The sequence below is a fragment of the Metarhizium album genome, assembly GCF_000804445.1.
Source record: "Metarhizium album ARSEF 1941 chromosome Unknown scaffold_22, whole genome shotgun sequence".
Taxonomy (NCBI): Eukaryota; Fungi; Ascomycota; class Sordariomycetes; order Hypocreales; family Clavicipitaceae; genus Metarhizium; species Metarhizium album.
Window position 1 is genome coordinate 267,207 of NW_024467596.1, and position 23,224 is coordinate 290,430.

The 23,224-nt window shown below is 55.3% G+C and overlaps 8 protein-coding genes across 8 annotated transcripts; 3 read left to right on the forward strand and 5 right to left on the reverse strand.

Annotated features, from left to right (window-relative positions):
- Positions 1 to 458: 458 nt before the first annotated feature.
- Positions 459 to 2,549, forward strand: MAM_06606 (ERCC4 domain protein; the record flags this gene model as incomplete). The annotated part of the gene is made up of 1 exon (XM_040825404.1): positions 459 to 2,549. The coding sequence occupies one exon, from the start codon at positions 459 to 461 to the stop codon at positions 2,547 to 2,549; it is 2,091 nt and encodes a 696-aa protein (XP_040676615.1).
- A 525-nt stretch (positions 2,550 to 3,074) lies between these two features.
- On the reverse strand, positions 3,075 to 3,872 carry MAM_06607 (phosphoglycerate mutase family protein; the record flags this gene model as incomplete). Its single annotated transcript, XM_040825405.1, has 1 exon — positions 3,075 to 3,872. One exon carries the CDS (start codon positions 3,870 to 3,872, stop codon positions 3,075 to 3,077), a length of 798 nt encoding a protein of 265 aa, XP_040676616.1.
- A 1,073-nt stretch (positions 3,873 to 4,945) lies between these two features.
- MAM_06608 (NAD(P)-binding domain protein) lies at positions 4,946 to 5,377 on the reverse strand (the record flags this gene model as incomplete). The annotated part of the gene is made up of 1 exon (XM_040825406.1): positions 4,946 to 5,377. The coding sequence occupies one exon, from the start codon at positions 5,375 to 5,377 to the stop codon at positions 4,946 to 4,948; it is 432 nt and encodes a 143-aa protein (XP_040676617.1).
- A 2,303-nt stretch (positions 5,378 to 7,680) lies between these two features.
- MAM_06609 (uncharacterized protein) lies at positions 7,681 to 8,253 on the forward strand (the record flags this gene model as incomplete). The annotated part of the gene is made up of 1 exon (XM_040825407.1): positions 7,681 to 8,253. One exon carries the CDS (start codon positions 7,681 to 7,683, stop codon positions 8,251 to 8,253), a length of 573 nt encoding a protein of 190 aa, XP_040676618.1.
- A 3,789-nt stretch (positions 8,254 to 12,042) lies between these two features.
- On the forward strand, positions 12,043 to 13,954 carry MAM_06610 (uncharacterized protein; the record flags this gene model as incomplete). The annotated part of the gene is made up of 5 exons (XM_040825408.1): positions 12,043 to 12,336; positions 12,378 to 12,478; positions 12,609 to 12,741; positions 12,844 to 12,987; positions 13,079 to 13,954. The coding sequence occupies 5 exons, from the start codon at positions 12,043 to 12,045 to the stop codon at positions 13,952 to 13,954; spliced, it is 1,548 nt and encodes a 515-aa protein (XP_040676619.1).
- Positions 13,955 to 14,461: 507 nt separating this feature from the next.
- MAM_06611 (oligosaccharyltransferase subunit ribophorin II) lies at positions 14,462 to 15,517 on the reverse strand (the record flags this gene model as incomplete). Its single annotated transcript, XM_040825409.1, has 4 exons — positions 14,462 to 14,701; positions 14,763 to 15,050; positions 15,125 to 15,320; positions 15,396 to 15,517. The coding sequence occupies 4 exons, from the start codon at positions 15,515 to 15,517 to the stop codon at positions 14,462 to 14,464; spliced, it is 846 nt and encodes a 281-aa protein (XP_040676620.1).
- A 386-nt stretch (positions 15,518 to 15,903) lies between these two features.
- On the reverse strand, positions 15,904 to 17,089 carry MAM_06612 (Peptidase M28; the record flags this gene model as incomplete). The annotated part of the gene is made up of 2 exons (XM_040825410.1): positions 15,904 to 16,438; positions 16,503 to 17,089. The coding sequence occupies 2 exons, from the start codon at positions 17,087 to 17,089 to the stop codon at positions 15,904 to 15,906; spliced, it is 1,122 nt and encodes a 373-aa protein (XP_040676621.1).
- Positions 17,090 to 17,826: 737 nt separating this feature from the next.
- On the reverse strand, positions 17,827 to 22,885 carry MAM_06613 (Histone deacetylase interacting; the record flags this gene model as incomplete). Its single annotated transcript, XM_040825411.1, has 4 exons — positions 17,827 to 18,360; positions 18,433 to 21,544; positions 21,604 to 21,704; positions 22,262 to 22,885. The coding sequence occupies 4 exons, from the start codon at positions 22,883 to 22,885 to the stop codon at positions 17,827 to 17,829; spliced, it is 4,371 nt and encodes a 1,456-aa protein (XP_040676622.1).
- Positions 22,886 to 23,224: the final 339 nt, after the last annotated feature.

Below are 23,224 nucleotides of genomic sequence, written 5' to 3' on the forward strand. Positions count from 1 at the left end.
CATGCCCAAACCAACCTGCTCCGTACAGTGCGGCGCTGAGAAGGAGTACGGAGTGCGTCGAGGCGCTCGGACCGGGCAACACACGTGATTGGTGTTGTGCAAGTCCGTGCGCCACCAGCCAAGTGCCAAGTGCGACCTACTGCGACTAGCCGTTTAGCAAATCCCACATCCCATCGATGCCAGCTGAGCTTCGCGGCGAAGCCTTGACCCCCTGGGCCCTGACCCTACGGGGACACTGGCGTAACGTGATGATGCATGCTGCACCCGGGTGTCACCTTGTGATCACGTGACTGTCGTGTGTCCTTCGTGACTGGGTACGCACTATCGTTGCCCACACGCGTCACGTTTTGGCCAAATTGATGACCGTGTCTCATGGGCTGTGGTGTCCCGGCTACTGACAAATCTAGCCCCCCAAACGCCTCTCATTGGCAATTGCTCGAGGGCGACATGTCAAGACAATGCCACCAGACGTGATCGACCTCATCTCATCCAGTCCTGTGTCATCATCCGTCGGACCATCGGCGAGCACCTCGCATGCGTTTGAAGCCTCGCAGCCATCGCCAACTCGACACGAGCCGGGACCAAACACATCACCCAGGCATCGCGGCCGTATATCGTCGAGTCGTTGTGACAAGCAAGCTCTTCCAGATGGCGTGCAACACATAGCAAAATGCATTCACGAAGTCGACGACATCGACGAACCGGACGACCTGGACGTTATTTTTGACCTAGTCGATGATCGACAAACGAAACGCAGAAGGGTCGTGGAACGGGATGACACGCAGACAACCCGCGACAGGCCCATCAGTTCAATCCTGTCGCAGCCCTCGTTGCCCCTGAAAGAGCAGAAGAATCGCCGCCAGAACAGAGCAGTGTTGGAGCCCATCGAGTTTACGAGCTCCCTGGGGCCAGTTTCGCCAGCCAAGGAAAACTTCATCGACAAAGGCTTCTCGTCGGATAAGTTTCTTGCTAAAAAAGCCGTTGGAAACTCGGTATCCGAGGACCCAATCGCATGCTTCAGCTCCGACCCTTTCGCTAGCTCTCCCCTGCCGCTGTCCGAGAGATCACTTGCCGGCAGGAGAGCTGTGTCTCTCGATCAGTGTCGTAGCTCACCCCCATCGTCGCTGACAACATCTCGAGCTCGGAACACAGACGCAGAGCACGACAAAGGGGGAGGTCCTTCCGCTCGGCGAACCGCAACATCTCGACAGTCCGCAATCGAGGTGCGTGAGGATGTCGACACCAGCCTATTGGGCGACGTCCGACCCCATGGACGGGCCAACGAATCCGCAGGCTTAGCAGACCTCATTACCATCGATGATTCTGACTCGTCGAGTGATTCCAATGACGATTTACCAGCTATTTCAGAGATGGACGTCTCGAAGCGTCGTGCTCGATCACCACTGCGACGGACCCAGAGCGACTTGACATGGTCCGGATCGAGGTCTAGGACTTCCTACCTGGCTGCATCGACGAATAGGGCAAAGCCGAAAAAGACAGCCCACGAGCGAGAGCTCGAAAAGGCGAGAAAGAGACAGGAGAGGGAGGAAGCCAAGGCCGCCAAAGCGGCAGAGAAGCAACGTGCTGCTGCTTTGGTTGAAGTCAACAAGCTTCGCACCGACAAGAAGGTCTCGACGCCGGAAATGATTGTAGATTTGTCGTCTGGTCTTGGCTCAGAGCTGCGGATTCAAGTCCAAGAGATGCTGCAAGGCCTTGGGGTGGACCACACCACTTGGAATGGTCCCGAACACAGTATTGTCAAATGGCGCAGAAAGGTCACAAGCAAATACAACCATGATATCGGCTTATGGGAGCCCATTCCCGCAAGGATCGTTGACGAAGAGATTGCTCTTGTCATTGTTGCGGCTGAGGATTTCGTCGCCATGGCGCTGGATGACTTGCTCGCGACTCATGTCGCGGACATCAAGAGCCATCACGGCAACAACAAGTTCGTGTACCTTGTTCAGGGCATGACGCCTTGGCTCCGCAGGAATCGAAACAACCGAAATCGACGGTTTGCCTCTGGTGTCCGATCCACGAACGCGGCCCCCTCGTCATCGCGCGCCAGCGGCGAGCACATCTCCGAGGACGTTGTCGAAGATGCCATGCTCGCCCTTCAGGTTGAGCACGGCATGCTGATTCACCACACGGCCGTTGCGATAGACACGGCCAGGTGGGTCATCAACTTCACACAGCACGTCTCCACGATACCGTACAGGATGCAGAGGGACCAGGCCACCTCCGGCGCCGGCTTTTGCATGGAAAGCGGTCAGGTGAGGACCGGGGACAGCGCCAAGGACACGTACGTGAGGATGCTGCAGGAGATTATGCGGGTGACTGCGCCCATAGCTCATGGCATTGCCGCCGAGTTTGACAGCGTTACGAAGCTGGTGCAGGGCTTGGAACGTGGTGGTCCGGACACGCTCGATTCCGTGAGGAAGAGTGCCAACAAGGACGGCGCAGTGTCTGATCGGACGCTCGGGCAAGCCATCAGTCAGCGAATATACAAGGTATTTACGGGCACAGATGAAGGAAGCTCGGATATATGATTAGACAACCAGTCTGGGACCATGGTGACCTGTAGGCTTTGCCATCGCTTCTCAACCAAAATGAGATGGCTACATTGTCTGTCACGCACATCATGACCATGATTGTCATACAACTCGCGTGCAATGTAGCGCACAGGGTACTACATGTAGGAATGCGAAACACAGCAGAAACACGACATTGTGGCAAGGAATTCTGTAGCCATCTGAAATTGTAGATACCGGTACCAAGGTCGTCTCAAGGTAAAACATATCTAGGACTTGGTTGCCAAGTTAGCAAAGTAAAGTCGAGGCCATTCGTTACGCAAACAGGACTGAGAGCGGTAAAAAAAAAAAAGCAGCGCAGAGCAAATCAGACAGCGGTTGGACAAAATTGTTTCCACATTGTTTGTTTCAGAACAGGTCTGTGAATTAATTGTCTTCTCATCATACGAAGCGTCACAGCGACGCCCGCACTCTGCGGCTGCAAATAACAAAGGTGATAGGAATAAAAGTGGTATTTACCTTTGCGAGAATGTCTTTTGCGTTTCAGTTGGTGACGTCGCTTGCCTTCCGTTTCCGCGACGAGGCTACAAAGTAACCTTGGATGGTCTTCTGCTTGTCGTCATGGGCAGCACTTCCGATTCCGCCCCGAGTTTTACGAAGTCCATGGAGGTGGGCGGTACAGTTGATTTGCGCCACACGGAATCCAAGTTTGGACCATGGTGAGCTGCTGGCGGCCGGGACATCCACAGCTGTGGCACTGGACATTGAGATGACAAGATCGGCGTAGCCGGTATTGCTCCAGGATATCCTTGTCGAGTCGTACCTGGAGCCATTGCTGAGCTTCTTGACCAGGGCCAAGGTCAGCACGCCCAGACTAATGCCATGGCCGACGACGACCACGCAGTTGTTGTCGGGCTCGACTGTCTGGGCGGTCATGACGGGAGCGAGGCATTGTTCCAGAAAGGCATTGCACCTCGCGCGCAACGACTCCAAGGTCTCGGCACCTGTCTGCACTGGTTTGTGCTGCGTGGATCCAGATGCAAATTTGACACCTTCCCAGTTGCCAAAGTGCTTCTCTCGAAGCTCGGCCAATTCGACGACAGTCAGCGCGGACTGGTGCGCATTGTTCTGAGCGTCGCGTATGGCGTGGGCCGTCTTGACCGCTCTCTCAAGGTTGGACGAGAAGATGTGCTTGACCAGCAACCTGGACTCGGCCAGGCTTGACGCCAGTCGTTGGGCTTGCAGAGCACCGTGAGCAGTCAGGCCAGCATCGCGAGAGCCGCCGTAGAGGCTAGCTGCATTGTCAACGCTTTCAACATGACGAATGAGAAGAAGATGCATTGGCCTCGGCAAAGAGGCGTACAGCGAATCGAGACTTCACGTCATTTCTCGAAATTTTGGAGGAGGTGACGGACTGGCAGTCGGCTGATGGGAAGTTCAACCGTTTGTGGGTTTTTAATGGGCAAGGGCAAAAAAAAAATCCGTCAAATTGCATAAGCGGGGAGGCGGGCGGTGAATCGGCCCCTGGCCTTCCGTGATGTGCTCTCATACCCTAGAGAGAATACATCATGTGTATTGTCAGATTAATCTGATAAAGAACACGGCGCCCGACGCATTTTTCAGTTCGAGAATGATTGTAGGCCCAAGGAAAGGCCGACGTAAATTTCAAGTATATCTTGCAAAATGAAGTACTGAGCCTCGTCCCGAAAAGATTTCGCCGCACAAGAAACCTGGACTTTGAAACCAGGCGACTAGACTGGGGGAACACAGACAAAACTTGACTCGCATCAGATGTTGTCTGATGAGGTATTTGTGTCGTGGTCAGCATGTTCTTTATTGTCTCCTTTATTTTTATTTTTATTGTTCATCTTTTTATTTTTCGCGCCGAATACACAATCACACTACAGCACAGCAACACAAGACGCGCGGAATTCGTACAGACAAATAGGACTTTCCATCCTCGTTTGTCTTTACTTGGTCATTTATATCAGTCAAGGCCAGCAGTACATACGCTCCGCAGTACGGGAGCCGGCCGGGAACTATTGCGGGTGCTTTGACTTCAAGCTATCGGCAAAGCCTTGCACTGTGTTCAAGAAAGGCTGGTCAGACACAAAGCCGAGCTGCAAGGCCTTTGAATCATCACATTGCGCTGGCCAACTGTCCAACATGGCTCTCATGACCGGGGCCGGCTCTTCCCTCCGCACCGCCAACCTTGCCGAATGCCTGAAGCATCTCCCTCACGGTGACGCTTCTCCCCGGAGGCTGGACCTGCCGGATGTGAGGAGGCAGGCAATCGGCCGGAAGGGTCAGAGCAATGACGAGATTCTCGACGAGGGTTCTCGGTGGACGCACCCAGCATTGAAATTCGTCTCAGCACGGAATGGTAGTCTCCCGGCCCTGAAGTGGTTCACGGATCATGTCCACTCATCCAGCTGCTTGCTGCTTGGGTCGGCTTTCCGCTCCGGACGGATATGCCAGCAAGCCGAAGTGCAAACGCTGTGATGGCACCCACGGCGATTGTAGTCGTTTAGCACGGCCTCGACCATGACCTTGTGTGTACCATAGCTCGTTTGGGGTGTGCAGACGGTGTCTTCAGACAGCAGGTCGGCCAGGGGAGCGCCGTAGGCAGCAATCGAAGACGTGTATATAACCCGCACACCCGGACAACGTCTCGCCAATGCCTCGAGCAGCTTCAGCACGCTGTACAGGTTGACTCGATAGCCGAGGTCCGTGTCCGCCTCGCTTCCTGCCGACGTGATGCCGTGCAGAATGCAGACGGCGTCCAGGTCTTCTTCCGACGAGACTTGACCGATGTAGCCGGCGGCGCCGGTAACCAGAATCTTCATGGTGGCGATTTCTTGGGGCAACCGTCGCCTTGCTCCCCTGGCGAGAGAGTCGACAGAGACTGGGAGTAACCGTTAGACGGAAAAGCCTCAACCACATGACTGCGGCAATGCACAAAGGTTGCAGCTATCACAATGCCCTTATTAGCCACTAGTGGGCTTAGACACCAAGGCAATAAGGCATAAAGAGTATTACCTCTTTGCTGCCTGGTCAGGTTAAATATATAGACACTATTATATATACAGTCAGGTCTATTAGATTAAAGAACTAAGAACCTTTAGGACTACATAGTATTATATGCAATATGAGTCTTTTTTCTCCAAGCCCTGATCCGAAGGACCAGCCCTTATTACAGCAACTCATCTACGGGGGAGAGATGATGTTAGATCAAGAGCCAAAGGATTGGCTGACGGATCTTGTCGGCTTGTGCTTGGCCATGTCAAGTTTCGGTTCGTCTTCCTTCATTGCTGCACACGACCCTACTGCGTTGATAAATGCAGAGTGTCCCCGGGACAATCCGTCGTTGATTCTCTGACTGGTTACTTGCTAACAATCGCTAGAGACAGGTACAGTTCCCGGTTCCCTCGCTCTGCTGTGTCCGTGTGCAGAACAGTTGACAGACTACAGATACATGTGCATTTATACAAAGCACCGAAAACACCAGAAATCACGCTCTAAAGCGAATCAGGCCCTGCTGGCGCTCATGTTGTCAAAAACATCAATAGATTTCAATTGAATCCAGCTGAAATTTTTAAATTGTAGCCCTTGGTGTATATAAATTTTCCGTGGGGGGTGTGGGCAAGTAGGCGCTGATTGATATCAGGTTTAGTGCCGCCCGAATAACGACTTGGTGCGGCACGACTAAACCCACCCTAACCCTGTAATAAGAGGAGAGGGTCGAATCTTCTATCCTGAGTATCGGCCAGGATTGTGACTAAAGACTACCACTTAAAAGTTGGGAAGTTTGCCGAGCACGTAGACGATGGCAGCAAGCCGGGCGTGCCGCATAGCAGATACTTGTGGCCAAACAAGGTCAGAGACTTTGTGATGAACGCGAAAGAGATGCTTCTGGTAAGACGCAGGCTGTAACAGAGACCCGAGGGACTGGCCCAGTTCACAGTTGCGGAATGTCAGTCGACCAGCTTGTGAATGTTGGAGACGTTGCGCCAGCCCAGCCTGTGCGGCGCACAACAACGTAACAAGGGCTGGTTCTCAATGATCAGGGCTTGGAGCAAATGACTCATGTTATCACGTAACAATATCGTCTGGTCTCGACTCGAGATCCTTGGTTTCTCCGTCGAGAGGTCCCGACCAACGAGGGCTCTACATACACGAGGGTGCCTGCGCGTGTAATCTGGCTTGACGCGACTTGATGCCCGGACCCACGAGTAGCTTATGAGGGCATCGTGCTAGCTGCAACCTTTGTGCACTGCAGCTAGTCATGTGGTTGAGGCTCTTGAGTCTTGACCACAAGTTCCGCCGAGCATCACGCAAAAAGCCGTCTTCAGAGGAACTAGACGACGAGTCGGGCATGGGACAGCCGCCGAGGGGAAGGCCGTAAAATCAAAGGACTCCGAAGCCATGCATTGCCTGATGTTGCTGTTGCATTCTCCGCTTGGTATTTTGGCATGAATCCGTCGCAGTTTCGGCGCATTGTTTGTCATGCCGAGTCATTCGGCCCGAGTCCGAGTGGCACATTGACAGTGAAGTCGTGGCGGAGCAGCCAACCGGGCGGAGAAGGAATCTTTAACCTTATTTGTAAAGATTGCATATACGCAGGGCTGTAAGGCAAGACTTCCGAGTCCCGTGTCATGTCGACACGAGGCATGAGCCTCATGACTCGAGACTACAGTCTACAGGCCGCACAACTTGGTTTCATGGAGACTGCACGTAATTACTCGCTTGTTCCAACCGTTCCTGTATATAAACGTCTCACCCAACAGGAACAAGGGCCAAGGGCCTAGGCCTAACCCTTCCTCCAGCTGCTTGGCGGGAGGGGGGACGTGTTGCTCTCTTCGTTTATGGGCAGTAACAACAACGCCTACGCGCAGAAGCCTTGAGGGCTGCTTCTCAAGAGACTTCATGCAGGCTACGGTGTCCCGCCTGGTGTACACCCACCGAGTCACGCCACTTTCTTGTCAAGGGCCAAGGCTACATTGTAGAGGAGCATCACGAGCCAGGAAATCTCGTCGATGGCAATGTGGCACGAGTATAAAGAAGACCGCATTTTCTGTCATCAGCAATCAGTCCACGCCGAGCCTCTTTTCACCCACCAATCATAGACTTCAGCCTGCCCTCCTCCATCATGTTCCTGTCAAACGCGGCCGTACTCTTGCTAGGCGCCATGCAGCCAGCCCTCGGCAAGCCTACAGCCAATTGCGCTTATGATGGTGGGGCTCGTTTTTCCTCGACGTCCTTCACTCGTAATCAAACCATCGTCAGTTTCATCGAGCCAGAGTCGAGATGCCCCCTAGGGGAGGCCATGATCGGCGTCTGGCCTGCCGACTTCAAGAATCCCTCTGTTGCCAACGCCAAGGCAAAGGCACCTCTGCCGCCAAGTAAGGGGTGTCCTGCGACCAGCGCGGCCAAGTTTAACGACGCTGAGCTGGGAGACGGCGAGTTCAAGGCCATATTTTTCTGCAACGACGGCAGTACGCAGCCCTGGATCGTCGCCGACGCACCCTTCACGGTCGTCCCGGGACCACCACGACCTGCCAAGCGTGGCGAGTGTGCCCATCGGAGCAGCGACCTTGGGGGCCAGTGGATGTACAGTGCGTGCAAGGGCCTGAACGAGGGTGTCTGTGAAGACTGTGGCTTTGGGCAAACCTGCAATGCTTGCAATGAGTGCAAGGAGGCCTGCGGGAAATGCTACAACTAGGCATCCTCAACAAGAACGAGAATAGCTTGACGCGCAAACTCAAGGCTGCGCTGTAGCTTGGGTTACTGAGAACAGCCGTGGGAGGAAGTCTACAAATGCTGTACTGTGTCCTACCTTACTTTGGATCGAATCTCGAGTAAAGGTTACGTCAATTGTGCTGTCTAGTCTGGAAGATGTCTACCCTACTTGGCTTAGTAAGTTCAACTGTATAAAAAGACCAGAAACTACTTGATCATGTATCAGAAATTGAGTAGGTGCTCAGCTAGGTACAGCTGGTGTAGCTATTTCCAGCCCGACGAGGCTTGAGGCCGCTGCAACTTGTAAGCACGACGCAACGCTACATGAGCTAGATCAGTTCTCTGCAGGATCTACAGTAACTCATAGTCTCCTTTTTACCGGTAGTGAGTGTGACCAGTATTTCCAACCCGTATGCTCTCGTGTTATTACTAGAGGATGCTATCCGACAGGCTTTGTAGACGTGGCAGGTGGCCAGCGAATTTGGCGTCGGATTGTGAGAGCAAAGCGTTGAAGAGATCGACTCTAGCAGAAAACCGATGCTTGCTTGTAGAAGCAATGCGTCTTGCCTGTTCCTGCAATGCTTTCAAGGTAGTTTCTTTACACGCAAGAGCTTCTCTTGGCAAGAAAACCGCCGCAATAAATCATCAACAATCAGCTGGTGAAGTCGGGAAATGTGCCAGGGTCTACATCACGCGCAGCCCAGCTTCATACGCACATCTCTGTGCATTGACCTGGGATTCTTCGAGAGCACATTGCTGTATCTTGTGGTTGGGGTTAGGGTTAGAGGCTGGAGACGGGGACAACGCACGACACCACCTGCGACTGACCGTGTCTCGTCAACTCGTCACACACAAGGCGAAAAATGAGCAGCACGGGTGTCCTCGCCACCGTTGAGAAGCATGCCGACGCCACTCTGCGCGTATGCTCGTATCACCGACGAGACTTTCATATCGATCGCAGCCCCTTGGCCCATGTCGTCTTCACAGACAGAGTGCTACCACGGGCTGAGCCTTTCCTTTCTGTAAAAGAGTTTCATGATTGGCTGTCTTTGATGTTAAAGAGAGAGATAGAGCAGCACTGGCCAGGTGTCGATCCGACCAAGATTCCTGACCCGTATCGGCAACATCTTCCCCACGGTTCTCGCGTAGTCTTTACGCACTCGGACCTCCATCCAAGTAATATCATCATCTCCCCGGAACCTCCACGCCAGATCATTGCCATGATAGATTGGGAGCAATCCGGATGGTATCCGGATTACTGGGAATTCCGCAAAGCTGAATACACCGCAGAACTTGGGATCTGAGTGGCTCACCAAGTACACACCACAGTTTTTGGAGGAGCCAGGTTGTGTGGATGCCTTGGCATTGTATTCCCAGGCTGACGGGCTCTGAGACTTGACCAACTGCTCATTCGGCCCAGCAGGGGTCCTGACGCCAGGCCCCGAGACCGGAATCGATGCTTTCAAGTTTGCACATAGTCCGCTCATCCGTGTGATGTGGCTGCTAAATATCGGAACGACCTTTTGTGACGAAGACGACGCTGATGCACGCTGATCTGTCCGCTGAATCCTGCAGTTCTATTTAGACGATGGCATAGTTGAGCGCTAAACGGTACCCGTTGAAACGCTGACTTGTGTACGAGTCGAATCACTGGTCTCTTGCAGATGAACACGTTGCTAGGACGCGGGCCCCTAACAATTCTCTGACAGCAGCAACTCTCGTGGCAGGCGAGTGGACTCGGAACAGCTTTGAAGCCAACTTCCGTCTCGGCAAACCTCGGAATGGAAGAGGACGTATGAGGTGGGCCGGAAGGCCAATGGGGGGACAAGTACAAGGACAAGGCTCATGGAGGAGACTGTAATGCCATCTCCGCTGTTCGGGCTACGAATGCCTTGGACTATACTGAGCGTCGCCTGGCTTTCAGTCGGGCACTGATTAGTCTCGACACCCAAGGGCGACAAAGCAAACGACAGGAGCAGCCAGCGGCGATGTCAGCCAAGATAAACTTGACCAATATCCATCAGAGCCGCCGGTGGACGGCACATTGTGGCTTGGTGTCTTGGTTCCTGGAGCAATGATTAGAGGAGTGGACTGCGGAAGAATTTCTGAACTCAACATCAGCGCCACGCTCCAGGAGTAGGCGTGCGGCACATATATGTATATTATATCAGGACCCAGACTCTCATAAGAGCTTCAAGGTGCCCTGCCCTGTCCGCGAACAACACTTAAGAAAAAATTCGCCAACGGCGCACAAACTTGGCATACTGTATATTTTCCCAACGGCAACCAACATGACAACCCCAGAGTATGAAACGAGCATTCGTGAAGGCTCGAGTGAATCCCCACCACTTTGAGAGTGGCAAAAGCTGGACAGGCAACTACAACGGCAGTTGGAACCACTGGCTTCAGATGTCCTTGGAAGGAATGGTCCAAGGGCCTAGATGCCAACAGCTGAGGCTGCATTCCCGCTGATCCTTGCTATGCCAGTGTTTGAGGGAGCTTGATTAGCAACGGGAAATCCGTCCCTCATCTCCAATTCTACTTGGCATATCCGGTCCAAGGACAGCATCGGGCCCTTGCACAGAGTAAATGCTGTGGTAGGCTCTCGTCTGGTCTTCATCGTTCCTCATTCAGTGTACTCAAGCAAAGCATGAGTCGCTCATTATGGCTGTAACAGCACACATCACCGAACCACGCAACAGAGCCAGCCTCCGCTCATCCAAGGCCACGTCGATGTCTTCATTGAAAGGCTGCATGTCGCTCCGACGCGGTTTCTGGAGGACAAGGCAACCAGGGACAAACTTCAACGGCGCCTGAACATGTCGACTGACCGTCCGGACTTCTTCAGTCGCATGGTCAAGCACTCGGGGTCCGCCAGGGGCATGAGGATCGTCATCTGCGCCAGATGCATATCGGCCATGGCGGCGAAGCACTCCGTCGAGATGCGGTATTGTTGCGACGGCCGCGCAACTTTACACTACCTGTTCTGATTCAGTCACGTCTCGTGTCTTTGTGGCGAGTGAGCAATATAGCTCAACTACCTTTACAGGGGACCCTCATGGCGGCAGAAGTGCCATCACTGCATTCCAGCCGATACCACGGTAAATGTCCGAGTTTTGCAGAGACCTCTCCGGCGGACCACAACTCCACCTCCCCATCGCGTTTCTCCCAGGCAAGGTCGTCCTTCTTTCCATGCGGACATGTCTCGGTTTCAGAGCCATTGCATCTCGAAAACAAAAAAAAGATGACGATTTTGAGGGCCAAGTCAAAACTAAAACAATGGGCAAGGGGAAACCCGGCAAAGCAGCCACCAATTCCGTCGCCCAACAGAGCCGGTCTGGCCAAAGTTACGTTATAGATTGCTTGCTACGTATACAAGTTACCTAAAGTTGCACACAACAGTAGGTATGAGGTGGCAAGACGCAATAAGCAGCGCGATGTGTAAAGAGGCAAGCTCAAAGTTACGTTATATATTGCTTATTATATGTACAAGTTCACCTAGATTTATCCACTAGAGTAGGTATAATAACTACAGCAAGACGAAATAAGTAGCGCGATGTGCGAAAAAGCAAGCTCAAAGTTACGTTATAGATTACTAATAGAAATTGACTGCGTAGAGTTATGAGACATTGGTATTAATATCGCGTCTTTCTCTCATGTTCGAAATTGAAATTTTACTCCATGCCACAGCTTGACATTTACTCTATTAGCTATTCGGCTCTTTCTGCAAGATTCTCTTTTGCGTTCCTTCCAAAAAGGATCACACGCAACGATGAAGTACTCCATGATTATTGTTGCCGCTTTTCCTTGCGCCTCTCTCGCCGGACTGATTGCACATACACGGAGACAGAGTATCCCCCTAGGCGAGCTTTGCAAACTGTACCATGGCAACGAGCAAGCCTGCATTAATGACGTGAGGATGTGCTCACTGAGTGGAGCGACGGGCCCTGAGGACTACTGGAAGTGTGTACGAGCTGCCAGCCAGCAGCAGACACCGGGACCGAAGTTGGGACTCGAAGTGGGCAAAAAATGCGCCCTCTGGGGCAACGAGTGCGCCCACGGATTGGTGTGTACCAACAATGAGCCCACTTTGACGGTCAAATACAGGGGAACCTGCGAAATACCAAGATGGAGAGCAAGACCAGTGTCAGAGCCGAAGCCGTTCAGAGGCGCGAGGCAAGGGCCTCCCGGTTCGTCCAAGTTGAATCGTGCGTGCGACAAGACTGGCCAGCTGGCCGCGTACTAGCTCCAAGGAGGCATACAAGCCATAGGAGGAGCGACATTCGCTTTAGAACGAGGTTTATGTTTTATTATTAGGGATGAATACATCGTTGGTAGTACTGCCCTGACGGATTCGGACGGTGCCGAAGTGCTTAGTAAGCAAAGATGTAGGCCAATCAAGACTTCCCACCTCGGCATCACCAGCGTCACGACCGCACCTCATCACCACCAAGAATACAATGTCGGAACCGTACGTTACGTCCCTTGCGCCCCCGCCCCCGCCCTTCGACGTCCATCTCAAAGCTGACAAGGTTGGCTGCTTCACAGAATCTGCAACTTGCCCTCGGTGGAGGAAACCACGCAGCACCCGGCGTACAAGAGCGCCGTCTGGAAGCTGCAGCCTCACTCCTCCGGCAGCCTCCCCGTGGCCCGGGGGCGCGGCAGCCCCGTCCACATCTACTGGGAAGTCCACGGCTCCGGCCCGACCAAGCTCGTTGTACGTCGTCGCAACTTGAACAGACGGCCCGGATGTGGTCGTCTGAGACGGGAAGAGGACGAGTTCTAACTCCGGTTCCGGCCCCCCGCAGCTCGTCATGGGCCTCGCCGGCACGACCACGTCGTGGCAGGTGCAGACGCACCACTTCGGCCACGTCCACGGGACGCAGAACTCGGTGCTGGTGCTCGACAACCGCGGCGTCGGGCGGTCCGACAAGCCGCTGGGGCGGTACACGACGTCCCAGATGGCCCGGGACGTGCTGTCGGTGGCCGACCACGTGGGCTGGACGCAGCCGCGGCAGCTCAACGTCGTGGGCATCTCGCTCGGGGGCATGGTGGCGCAGGAGCTGGCGTGCCTGGCGCCGCGGCGCATCCGGTCGCTGTCGCTGGTGAGCACGAGCGCGCGCGTCGAGAGCGGCAAGACGCTCGCCCAGACGGCCGCCGACCGCATCGGCCTGCTGCGGCCCAAGCCCGAGGGCCGCGCCGTCCGCGACACCGCCGCCCTCCTCTTCCCGCCCGCCTTCCTCGCCGCCCCCGACGACGCCCTCGCCCTGCCCTCGCCCGCCGCCACGCCCCTGTGCGCCCCCGCCGACACCCCCGACGGCGAGTACCGCCGCTTCGGGTCCAACTTCCAGCGCTTCCAGGCCCAGGAGCTGCACAAGCGCCGCGCCCCCGGCGCCCTGACCCTGCCCGGCTTCGTCGGCCAGCTCCTCGCCGCCGCCGGCCACGCAAAGTCGCCCGCTCAGCTGCGCGCCATGGCCGACGACGTCGGCAGGGACCGCATCCTCGTCCTGCACGGCGACGCCGACAACATGCTCGACGTGCGCAACGGCCGCCGCCTGGTCCGCCTGCTGGAGCCCGGCGCCGCCCTCGTCGTCGAGGGCTTGGGCCACGCGCCCATTTTCGAGAGGAGCGTCTGGTTCAACGCCCTGCTGGACGAGAGGCTGCGTGCCTGGTCGAGGCTGTGAGGCGCGGATAAACCGTGTGTGTGCACACATGCACGCATGCACATGCACGCGGGCATACGTACGTGCCCTTGCGCCAACTGAACACGGCGCAAAGCACCTCTCCCATGGTTTGGCAAGCAGCACCGGCCGAGCAACTACTCCTCACATCTGTCGCCATGTAACTACTTGGTAGTTTCTACCCAGTCACCGGCATCCCATCTAAACAGTTGCATCGTCCCGTTTCATCCAACATCTCCCTCCAACCCTTACGACCGCTTGTCTGGCAAGTACGTGCAATTATAGGCACACTAGGCAGAATACAGAATACCACTTAGCATCTATCACTAACCAGCTGCAACTTATTGTTACGTAGCATCGTATCTATCCTCTTTTAATACACGTCTTATATTTCTCTTACCGTTTCTGTCGCCCTTCTCTGCCCTGCTGCCCCTATGGTTGTTCCATCCCCCCAATCGCTCCAGGCATCATTTCCGCCTTCGCATTGATCCCCAATGCAGATCTCACCCTTTACCTATCCCCAGCCAATCTTCGGGCCTGGACCTCGCCAAGAGCCTTGGTGCCGCTGAAAAACGCAACCACCCCCACGACAGCCATCACCGGCAGCGTCTGGAACAAGTTCCACGTACTGTAGTACGACAGGAACACCCCTTCCATGGCCACGATGGACCCGCAGAAGAGGGCATGTGAAAGCGGCGCATTGCCAATGGCCGTTGGAACGTGGCAAAGGTTGCCGCCAAGTCCAATCCACTATACCAGTCAGCACACGCACGCCCTCAAAAAGGAGGCTGGAAGTGTTTGAAAGACATACCCCGAGGAAGAGAGCAGGCACGGTGGCCAGCACAGCAAGCGAAAACACCAGCGACACAATCTTGGGCGGGCTCTTGGGGTCCGCGCGGAAAACGTGATGGATCTCAGCGAGCTTGCCATACCGCAGGGGAGCAGCGGGACGGGACGTGGGGTGGTCGGGATCCAACTTGACAGCAATGTCGAAGACGGGCGTCACGGACCCCTCGGTTGACCCGGTCGAACCGAGGACCAGGCTGGCCTCGAGGGGAGCGGCCGCGGTGAGAAGCTGGGCGGGGAGGTCCTTGTGGCTCTGTGCAAGACCAAAAAGAAAAAAGGAGAGAAGTAAGCATCTTGTGAAACCGGCGTCTCTCCAGCGCAACGTACGATTTGGACCACGCCCTTGCCAGACTCCTTCAGAGTCAAGGCATACGGCGCCTCCAGCCCAGAAGCTTCCTTGATGACCAGGAAGGCCTGGTGCGGTCTCCTGGCTTTGGATCCGTCCTTGGTGGTCAGTGTTATTTTGAGGACATCCTGGTGCCCAAAGTCGATTGTCTTCTTGGACCGGTCGGCGCTGGAGAATCTGCAGAGATGGAAGCAGAAAAAGACACAACTGTCAGTCGCGCGTAGTGGTAGCAGGCGTACGAGGAAAACTTACGTCTCGACCGTCTTCTCGGAGGTCTTGGAGTCCACTGAGACAGAAGCATCTGAAAAAGTCCAAGAGGTGGCGTGAGCTGCGGCGGCGAGGGCCAGCGCCGTCGAAGCTGCAAAGAAGCGCATTGTGTTGGTTTGGCGTGGGGAGGCAGATGGTCGATTGACAGCTTGGTGAGGGAAGCAGCTACGTACGAAGTTGAGGAATACGGAATACGTGGTTGGAGGTGGGGCCCTGTGATTGGTCGGCGTACGGTGCGAGACAGTGTGAGCATTGGCAACAGCCACGCTGGCCTTGATATCCAACCCAGTGGCCGCGGTACAGCTGGGATACACACAAAAACGATAGAATCCATCATGACAGCCATTTTAAGCACGATTACAATGGCATGAGAGCACATATGGCAGTTGTGTCAACGTTGAAATGTAAATCTACACTGGAAAAACGTAGCGCGGCGCTTCCAAGCACATGAACAAAACCCACACACCCCAACGCCAAGCATCAAAACTCATCATCACAGCTCAGTCCTTTTGCCGAGCACATTCTGCGTAGCACTCCCCTCCAGCGCGGTCCTCGCGGCCGTCGTATTCGACAGCCCACCGAGCTCCATAAACTCCACCACAAACGCCGTGACTATCCTCGCCCAGTCCCTCGTCGTTGCCAGGTCCAAGTGCTCGCCGTCGTCGTCCAGGGTGTGCCACACGGGTGGGAAGTGTCCCGGTATCAGGTGCAGCACATCCACACCGCGCAGCATAAAGGGGATGTGGTCGTCCTCGATGTAGTTGCGGCCGAACTCCGCCGCCTGCTTGTCCCGGTCCGGGAGGAAAGGCTTCGCGGGCGTGGACTCGAGCAGGTTGAGGGCGCGCATGCGGCCCTCGAGAGCCGCCATGTTCCTGTAGGTCCAGTGCGTGGGAAGAAAGTACGAGGGGACGCTGGGGCTGGGCGAGCCGAGGAGGTCGAGGAGGACGAAGAGGGAGATGCTCTCGAGGGGCGTGCGGAAGGTCGACAGTGTTGGGTGGGAGGTTTCGTCCCATTCTTGCGCCAGGGATCTGCAATCCGACGGTCAGCATTGGAATACGCACTCCTCGTGGCGCTGGGTGTGAATTGACGCACCTCGCTCCATATAGCGAGTCGGTATCAGACCACTGCACAAAGGCCTCCTCGCCATCAAGAAACAAAATCTGCACGCCCTGCCGCTCCTCTAGCCCGTCGTGGCCGTCTTGCCACTTCTTGGTCAGCGCGGCATCGATGCTCCTCGCCACATGCATCAGCATGGCACACGGCGCGGCGGAATCAATGGCGCCCACGAAGCCCTCGGGCTTGATCAGCGAGTCGAAGTGCGCGACGAGGGTCAGGCGCGACACGTCGCCGGGATGCGAGTCGGGCGGGTCTCGACGGAATATCAAATTGGAAAAGGGCACATCTCTGGTGTCGCTGAGGGGCGTCTTGGAAGTCGAGTTCTGCCACGAGAGCTCCCACGACGGCAGCGACGACTGGAAGAAGTCGACAAAGTGTTTCTGGGTCTTGTGGCTGCCTTGGGTGCCAGGCACACGGGGGATCAGTATGGGGGCCAGGAGCTTGCCCGTGTGTATGTCGAAGTCGTCCCCGGGCGACGGGATGTTGCGCAGATCGTCGTCGGTGAGGCCGGCGGCGGCGGCAGGGAGTGCGCCGAGCACCGCGAAAAGGGCGCCAGCGAGCATGGAGATTAATGACGACATGAGGACACCATTTCGTTGGCAGCCAGCCCGTGGATGATGGCAAGGTGGCTGAGCCCGGTGTTGGACGGTGTTGTTGAAATTTGCATCTTGGAGACACTTGGTCTTCGCCGCGGAGCAAGTTGGACAGCTAACGATAACCTTGCCTGCGCGTCTCCACCTTTTCAGGCGACGCAGGAACGGCAGGGCAGGGTGGCCATTGGCTGGCACACAAACCCCGTCATCCAACATCAACCACATGTGCGCCCGGGACGTCATGCCATCCGGGTAAGCTCCAAACACCGTCATCGATTCATTGTCTAGAATAGAGACCAAGAGAAGGAAATCTCCCAGTCACCACAACCACATAGGCTCCTGCGTACACAGGTTATGCATGCGTGCGTGCGCGTGTGCGTGCGTGCACCTTCGCTTTGCCGCCCCCCTCGACAACTTCGTAAAAAAATCAAAACAAAAACAAAGATAATACACGACCCAGCGCTGCCGCCGCCCGGTAAACTTGAACCCCTTCATTGACCACAGTGACGACAATAAACAAAAAGTGAAAAGGGAAAAAAAAAAAAAAAACTCAGTCAATAAATAATTCCCTGGTATAAAACAAAAGTTCCTGTGCTCCAAGTCCGACCCTCTCCCAATGTAGTACATGTCCCTCGCTGATGAGTCTCGCCGATTCGACCTTCTTTACCATTCCGCTTGCCCCCATGTCTTGTGTCTTGCCCCCTTTGTTAGTCCATCTCGACGTCTCCGCTGGGTGGCGCAACCCCGTCGTCCATCCACTTGCGGAAGTTCTTGTTTTGCTCCTGAACCTCCTCGGGGCTCATGTCCTTGGTCCACGAGGGGTTGTGCACCATCTTCTCTACGAGCTTGCTTTCGCGGTGCATGCCAAGGGCCTTTGTGAATTTCTCCCGCCGCTCGCGTTCCTCCTGCGTGCGCGGCGACCTGTCGTAGATGAAGTATTCCGAGGTACCAGGACCCCAGACCATCTTGGAGCTCTTGAGACAGATGCTAGTCGTGAGATTCTCGCTGTACGAAAGCGGCTTTGGTACCTCATCGGAGTCTGAGTCGGCATCACCGCAGGGGAGGTTTCGCGTGAGAACCACCTTTTGCAGCTTGGATCGGGGAATGCCCTCGGTCGGTTCAACTCGGATAAACGACGAGATGTAGTACTGCCAACGCTCACGGACCTGCATCTCGTCCATGTAGAACGTCGTCTCGTCGCGCTGCAGCCATCGCACAGTCGCCTCGGCCTTCTGGGGGAACTGCATTTCCCTGTTAGCAGTTCAAGTCCAAGCACTCATTGCAGTCGCACATGGCAACGGCCGCCGACTCACCCAACAAATAACAAAAATATCCCCGTCCTTGACGCACTTCTCTGCAAACTTCCGTGCCGATATTTCCGTCTGATAACTCGTCTCGTCCTTCTCCCGGCTGGTCAGATACTGATGGATGAGATCCGGCGTTTTCTCCTTGGCATCGGTGCTGCTGCAAGTCAAGGCCAGTCGGCATAGCGTCTTGAGGAGGTCCTGGATGGTGTACAACTTCCAGCCATTCTTGAGGTAGTAGTGGCGCAAGACATCCTGGTATCGGTTCTCGTCGACATCACCAGTAATGTACTCCTCAATCAACTCCACAGTCTTGGGCCAATAAGTCTCCGGGGGGTCCGTCGGCTCAAAGAAGGTCATGTGGTTCTCCGTGAAGCCAATATCTCTGGCCGGCTTGGGCCTGTTGAGGCGCTCGACCGCCTGAGCAACGAACTCTTGGCTCTCCTTGATATCCAGCAAACGCCCGTAAAGGGTCTGGAAGATGCTGAAGAAGACGTAAATGGTCTGGTTACAGAAGAAATTGTACCAGGGGCGGGTAAAGAAACCATCCGCCTTCAACTCGCCGCCTTCGTCAAGCAGTGTGTTGTCTCCGCTGACAACTACCGGCTTGGGAATGGTTGGCATCCACCGCTCGTTCGACACCTCTGGAACAGCAGCTTCCTCCGGGGCATCGGCCATCTCCTCTTCATTGGCCGACGTGACATCAGGAGTGGTCTCCTTGCTACCAGAAGCGGCACTGTCTTCCTTTTGACTCCTGGGCTTGCTGCCGTTGCGTCCGGGGTCCAAGACTCCTCTAAGTAGGTCCCCCTTCTTGCCGTTACGGCGGCTTCGCCCATTGGTCAGCTCAGCAGGCGTAGCATCCTCGACATCGTCCTCGCCAGAATCAGGCTGCATCTTGGGAAGCTTGTCCTGATACATTTCTTCGGGAAGGTCGAAAAAGGCCGGGATGAAGCTCTCAAAAAAGTCCAAAATTCTCTCCTTCTCCTGCGTGCTGTGCTGCCCATTGTGCATGCTATACAGCATCATCAAGCGAAGTAGTTCGAGGAGAACCTGCTTGTTGCTCAAGTCCCAGACCAGTTGGTGCCGCGGGGCTTTGCCCCTGAGGACACGCTCTCGGCGTTGCTCCTCATGCTTGGTCTTGATAACATCCACCAGGTGCTTCGCAGTCAGGTTCCTCTTGTCGGTGGACTTGACCAGGATGCCCATGTGATCCAAACTCTTGAGATGCATGTTCTCCGTCTGCGCATGCCAAACCTTCTCCCATTCACGCTGGGAGAAGCGCCACTCTTCATCCTTTTGTCTCATACGGGCCAGCAAGACGGGCACCACGTCAAAGGGGTGGCTGTACATGTCGTTGACAACGTCAATGCCCCTCTCGCCATAAATTTTCTTGGTGATTCGCTTGAATATTGACGTGCTCTGGCCGGCAAGGGCGGCAGGCATATGGAAGGCTTCTCTCTCGGCAGGCGACATGGCGAGCATTTGCTGCGCAATGGGCTCCAGCAGCTGGATGCATTTCAGATTGGCCTCAATGTTGAAGTCGTAGTCGTGGCGCTCTTCTTCGATCCTGTGAAGACCCTCTTCGAACTGATTCTTCCGGTGAGCGACAAATCCAGAGTCTTCGCTGGCCCAGGTAGGGTGCGAGGCCCACTGGTCGTTGAGAACCGAGTTGCACAATTCATCGCGGCCACTGCAAGGCTTCAAGCGCTCTCTCTTCGGAAGGAGTCTGTAGCTAGGGCCGTAGCCACGGCAATTGCTGAGGGACAGCTTCTCCGTAGGAGGTGCAGGCCGATTCTCAATTACGACGTCATTAGAATTCACGCCGACAAATGTTTTCCAAAAGGACATGAGGTCAGGGTTGGCTCCGATGAACAGGGCACCCTTGTGGAAGAGGGTGTTGCGGTCAATAATGCCCTGGCTGAAAAGGTTGCACAGCTTCAAGAACTCGTTCATCGACGACCGATTGCTGAGAAACTTCTTGACACGCTCAAAAAAGGCAATTTCTTCCTGGTTGGAGGTGGCAGAGGGGCGAGGAGGATATGGCTCAGGCATGACTGGGGTAAGTGTAGGCTCGATAGTGGAAGGATCCCCGGTGGCCCTGGCATGGCTGAGTTTTGTCCTCTTGCCAGCCCCATTTACGACGCTCTGCTGAAGCCGACTTGCCGCGTTGGTGTCGAGAGGGGCGTTTTCAGCAACGGCAGCTTGCTTGTCGCCGCGAGGCCTCTTCTTATTGTTGTCTTTGCTGGCGCTGGGAGGCGGAGCAAAACTGCCCAGAGGAGGCATCTTTTGCCCGCCAGGCTGGGGAGTTTGGCTAGAGCCTGCAGGCGCGCCTTCATCTCCACGGCCGGGTGTCGCCTTTGCTTGCCCTGCAGATTCGGGTAGGAATTGCTTGAAGTCCTCGAGCAGATCCGGTGCGGCGTTGAAGAGAGTGGTAACTTGAGCATAGACATCCTGAATGGGCTTTTGTTCCCGCTGGTAGGTCTGCAGTATTTCAAGAAACTGCTTATAAATCTCTGGCTTGTCTTGGAACCGGTTCTTAATCTTGTTGACATAACTAATCGCATGATTAAACTCGACGGGGCCACGTCGCTCCATGTTGGCTTGGTTGCCGGGACCGGAGTGTGCTCCGCCGTGGCCGGATGTTGGACCTGGAGTCTGTCTAGTGCCTGTCACGGCGGCGACAGCGCCAGATTGTCCCTGGGGCGCATTTCTTTGCGCTGAGCCTGGAGCATCAAAGGCGCCACTTTGAGCAGCGGCCTGGACGAAGAGACTAGCCCCGTTCTGCAAGGGTGTGGCAAAGTTGGCCTCTGGGCTCTCGATGTTGTGCTGCGAACGCTGCTGCTGAGGTGGTTGCGGCGGCTGCTGCTGCTGCCACTGGGCGCCGCGTTCGGGGAACAGAGGCTGCCCAGCACCGGGACCGCCATGTTCTCCTTGGCCTCGTCCAGCGATGGACTGTACTGTAGTCCCCATCGGGGTTGTCACCCTGATCGTATTCGGGTCGTTCCCAGCGCCGCATTCGATTCTGTAGCCCGGGGGCAGAAATGTGTTGAAACCTTGAATCAGGTTCGGGTGCCCAGCGAACAGTTCAGAGACTCGATTAATGACGCCCGGTGTATCAATGCTAATGCTAGAGGTTAGAAAAGTGCCAAGATCCTAGCCGCACCGTAGAGAACCACGTACGCTTGACTCTTGAAGTCCTTCATAATGTCCAAGAATCTATTATACACGTCGGGTTGGTCATGGAACTGGACCTTGACTTGGTCCAAATAAGTCAAGGCATCCTAGCATCGCACAGGTTAGCCCTGGATTCGCACCAATGTCACCTCATTATGAAAAGCCAATGTACAAGAAAAGTGTGGTAAAGCGACCAGCGCTGCATATCATCACCGCAGATATTCATCACACGTTGTCCGCCCTCTCGAAAGGCTTCAACGAGCTCTTGAGTGGCAGTAAAGCCTAGGTGCGATGCGCGACACGTAGTCGTTTGTGAGCCACGCAGGGCTCGAGATGCCTGCCGCTGGGCAAACAAAGATGGCGACCCCTCCCTTCGACTTGATACAAGAGGGGGTGGTGGCATGTTGTTTCTCAAAAGGTCGATAGCAGTTTTCTTCTGGCATCACAAATACCCATGAAAAAGCAGCAATGACGCGGAAAGGTGCAAAAGGGGGAGTGGGAAGACAGACAACCAGAGGCGGTCATAAAACGTGACTGGCATCCGATGATTCAGTAGGGAGCAAGGCAAACTTGCTCTCCCGATGGTCCGCCCCAACCGCGCGGTGACCATGAACCCTCATGAGAGCAAAAAAAAAAAAAAGAAATCCCCGAAATCTGCACTCACATTCAAAATAGGCTGCTGGCCCTGCGTGATGCCCCCCGGGATCTGATGGCCGCCAGGCGTCACTCCCACTACAGCAGCCGCTCCCTTTGCGGCCGTCCCACGAGCGTCCTGCTGGCCCGGCTGCTGTTGTTGTCCCTGGTGCAGGCCCTGATGGGGACCACCAAATCCAGGACCAGCCGGGCCGGACGCCGGCTGCGAAGCGTTCGGGGGAGCTTGCGAATGCCCAATCGGCGCGTAGATTTGATGCTGCTGCGATGCGGCGCCGCTCTGTTGCAGCGGTCCGCCAAAGTTGACAGGGCCGGGCGGCGCGCCCAAAGAAGCACCCGGGGGCGGTGGATTACCGCTGTGATTGGCAAGTAGACCGCCAGGACTGTGTATAGCACCGGAGATCCGTGATGCCACAGGCTGGTGAATGGGGATGGAACCAGCACTGCTCTGATGGGGAGCTCCTCCAGGGCCCGAACGGCCCTGCTGGCTCCGGTCGGCTTGTTCTCTCTCTCGTTCCTGGTCACGGCGCAAATCCTCGTGCTGCTGCATGGCGCGGTGTCGATCGTCGATTTCGCGGTCGCGGTCGCGGTCGTACGGCGCACCACCACTGCGCCCGTGGAGGTTCTGGTTGTTCATGCTCTTGTCAACTGGGACCACGAAGGCGTTAGCACAGTTTACCTTGGCCATAAAAACAAGTAGACTTGTCTCTCAGACGCTCCGTCCCTTCCCCATATCCAGAGAATCCAATGTTGCCGTGGGATGTGGCATCCATTCCGAGCTCAACACGGTCGGCGACACGAGGGAAAAAGCGGCCTGGGTACTTACAGCTCGTGGGCAGACCTGGAGCAGTAAAACATCTACATGGATGCAGAGAGTTACAGCTTCACACAGTGTGTAGATGGAAGAGAGTAGATATTACAAGGTCGGGTTTAGAATATGCCGTAAGGGGTGAGGGACGGTTGAGAGGAGACGCAA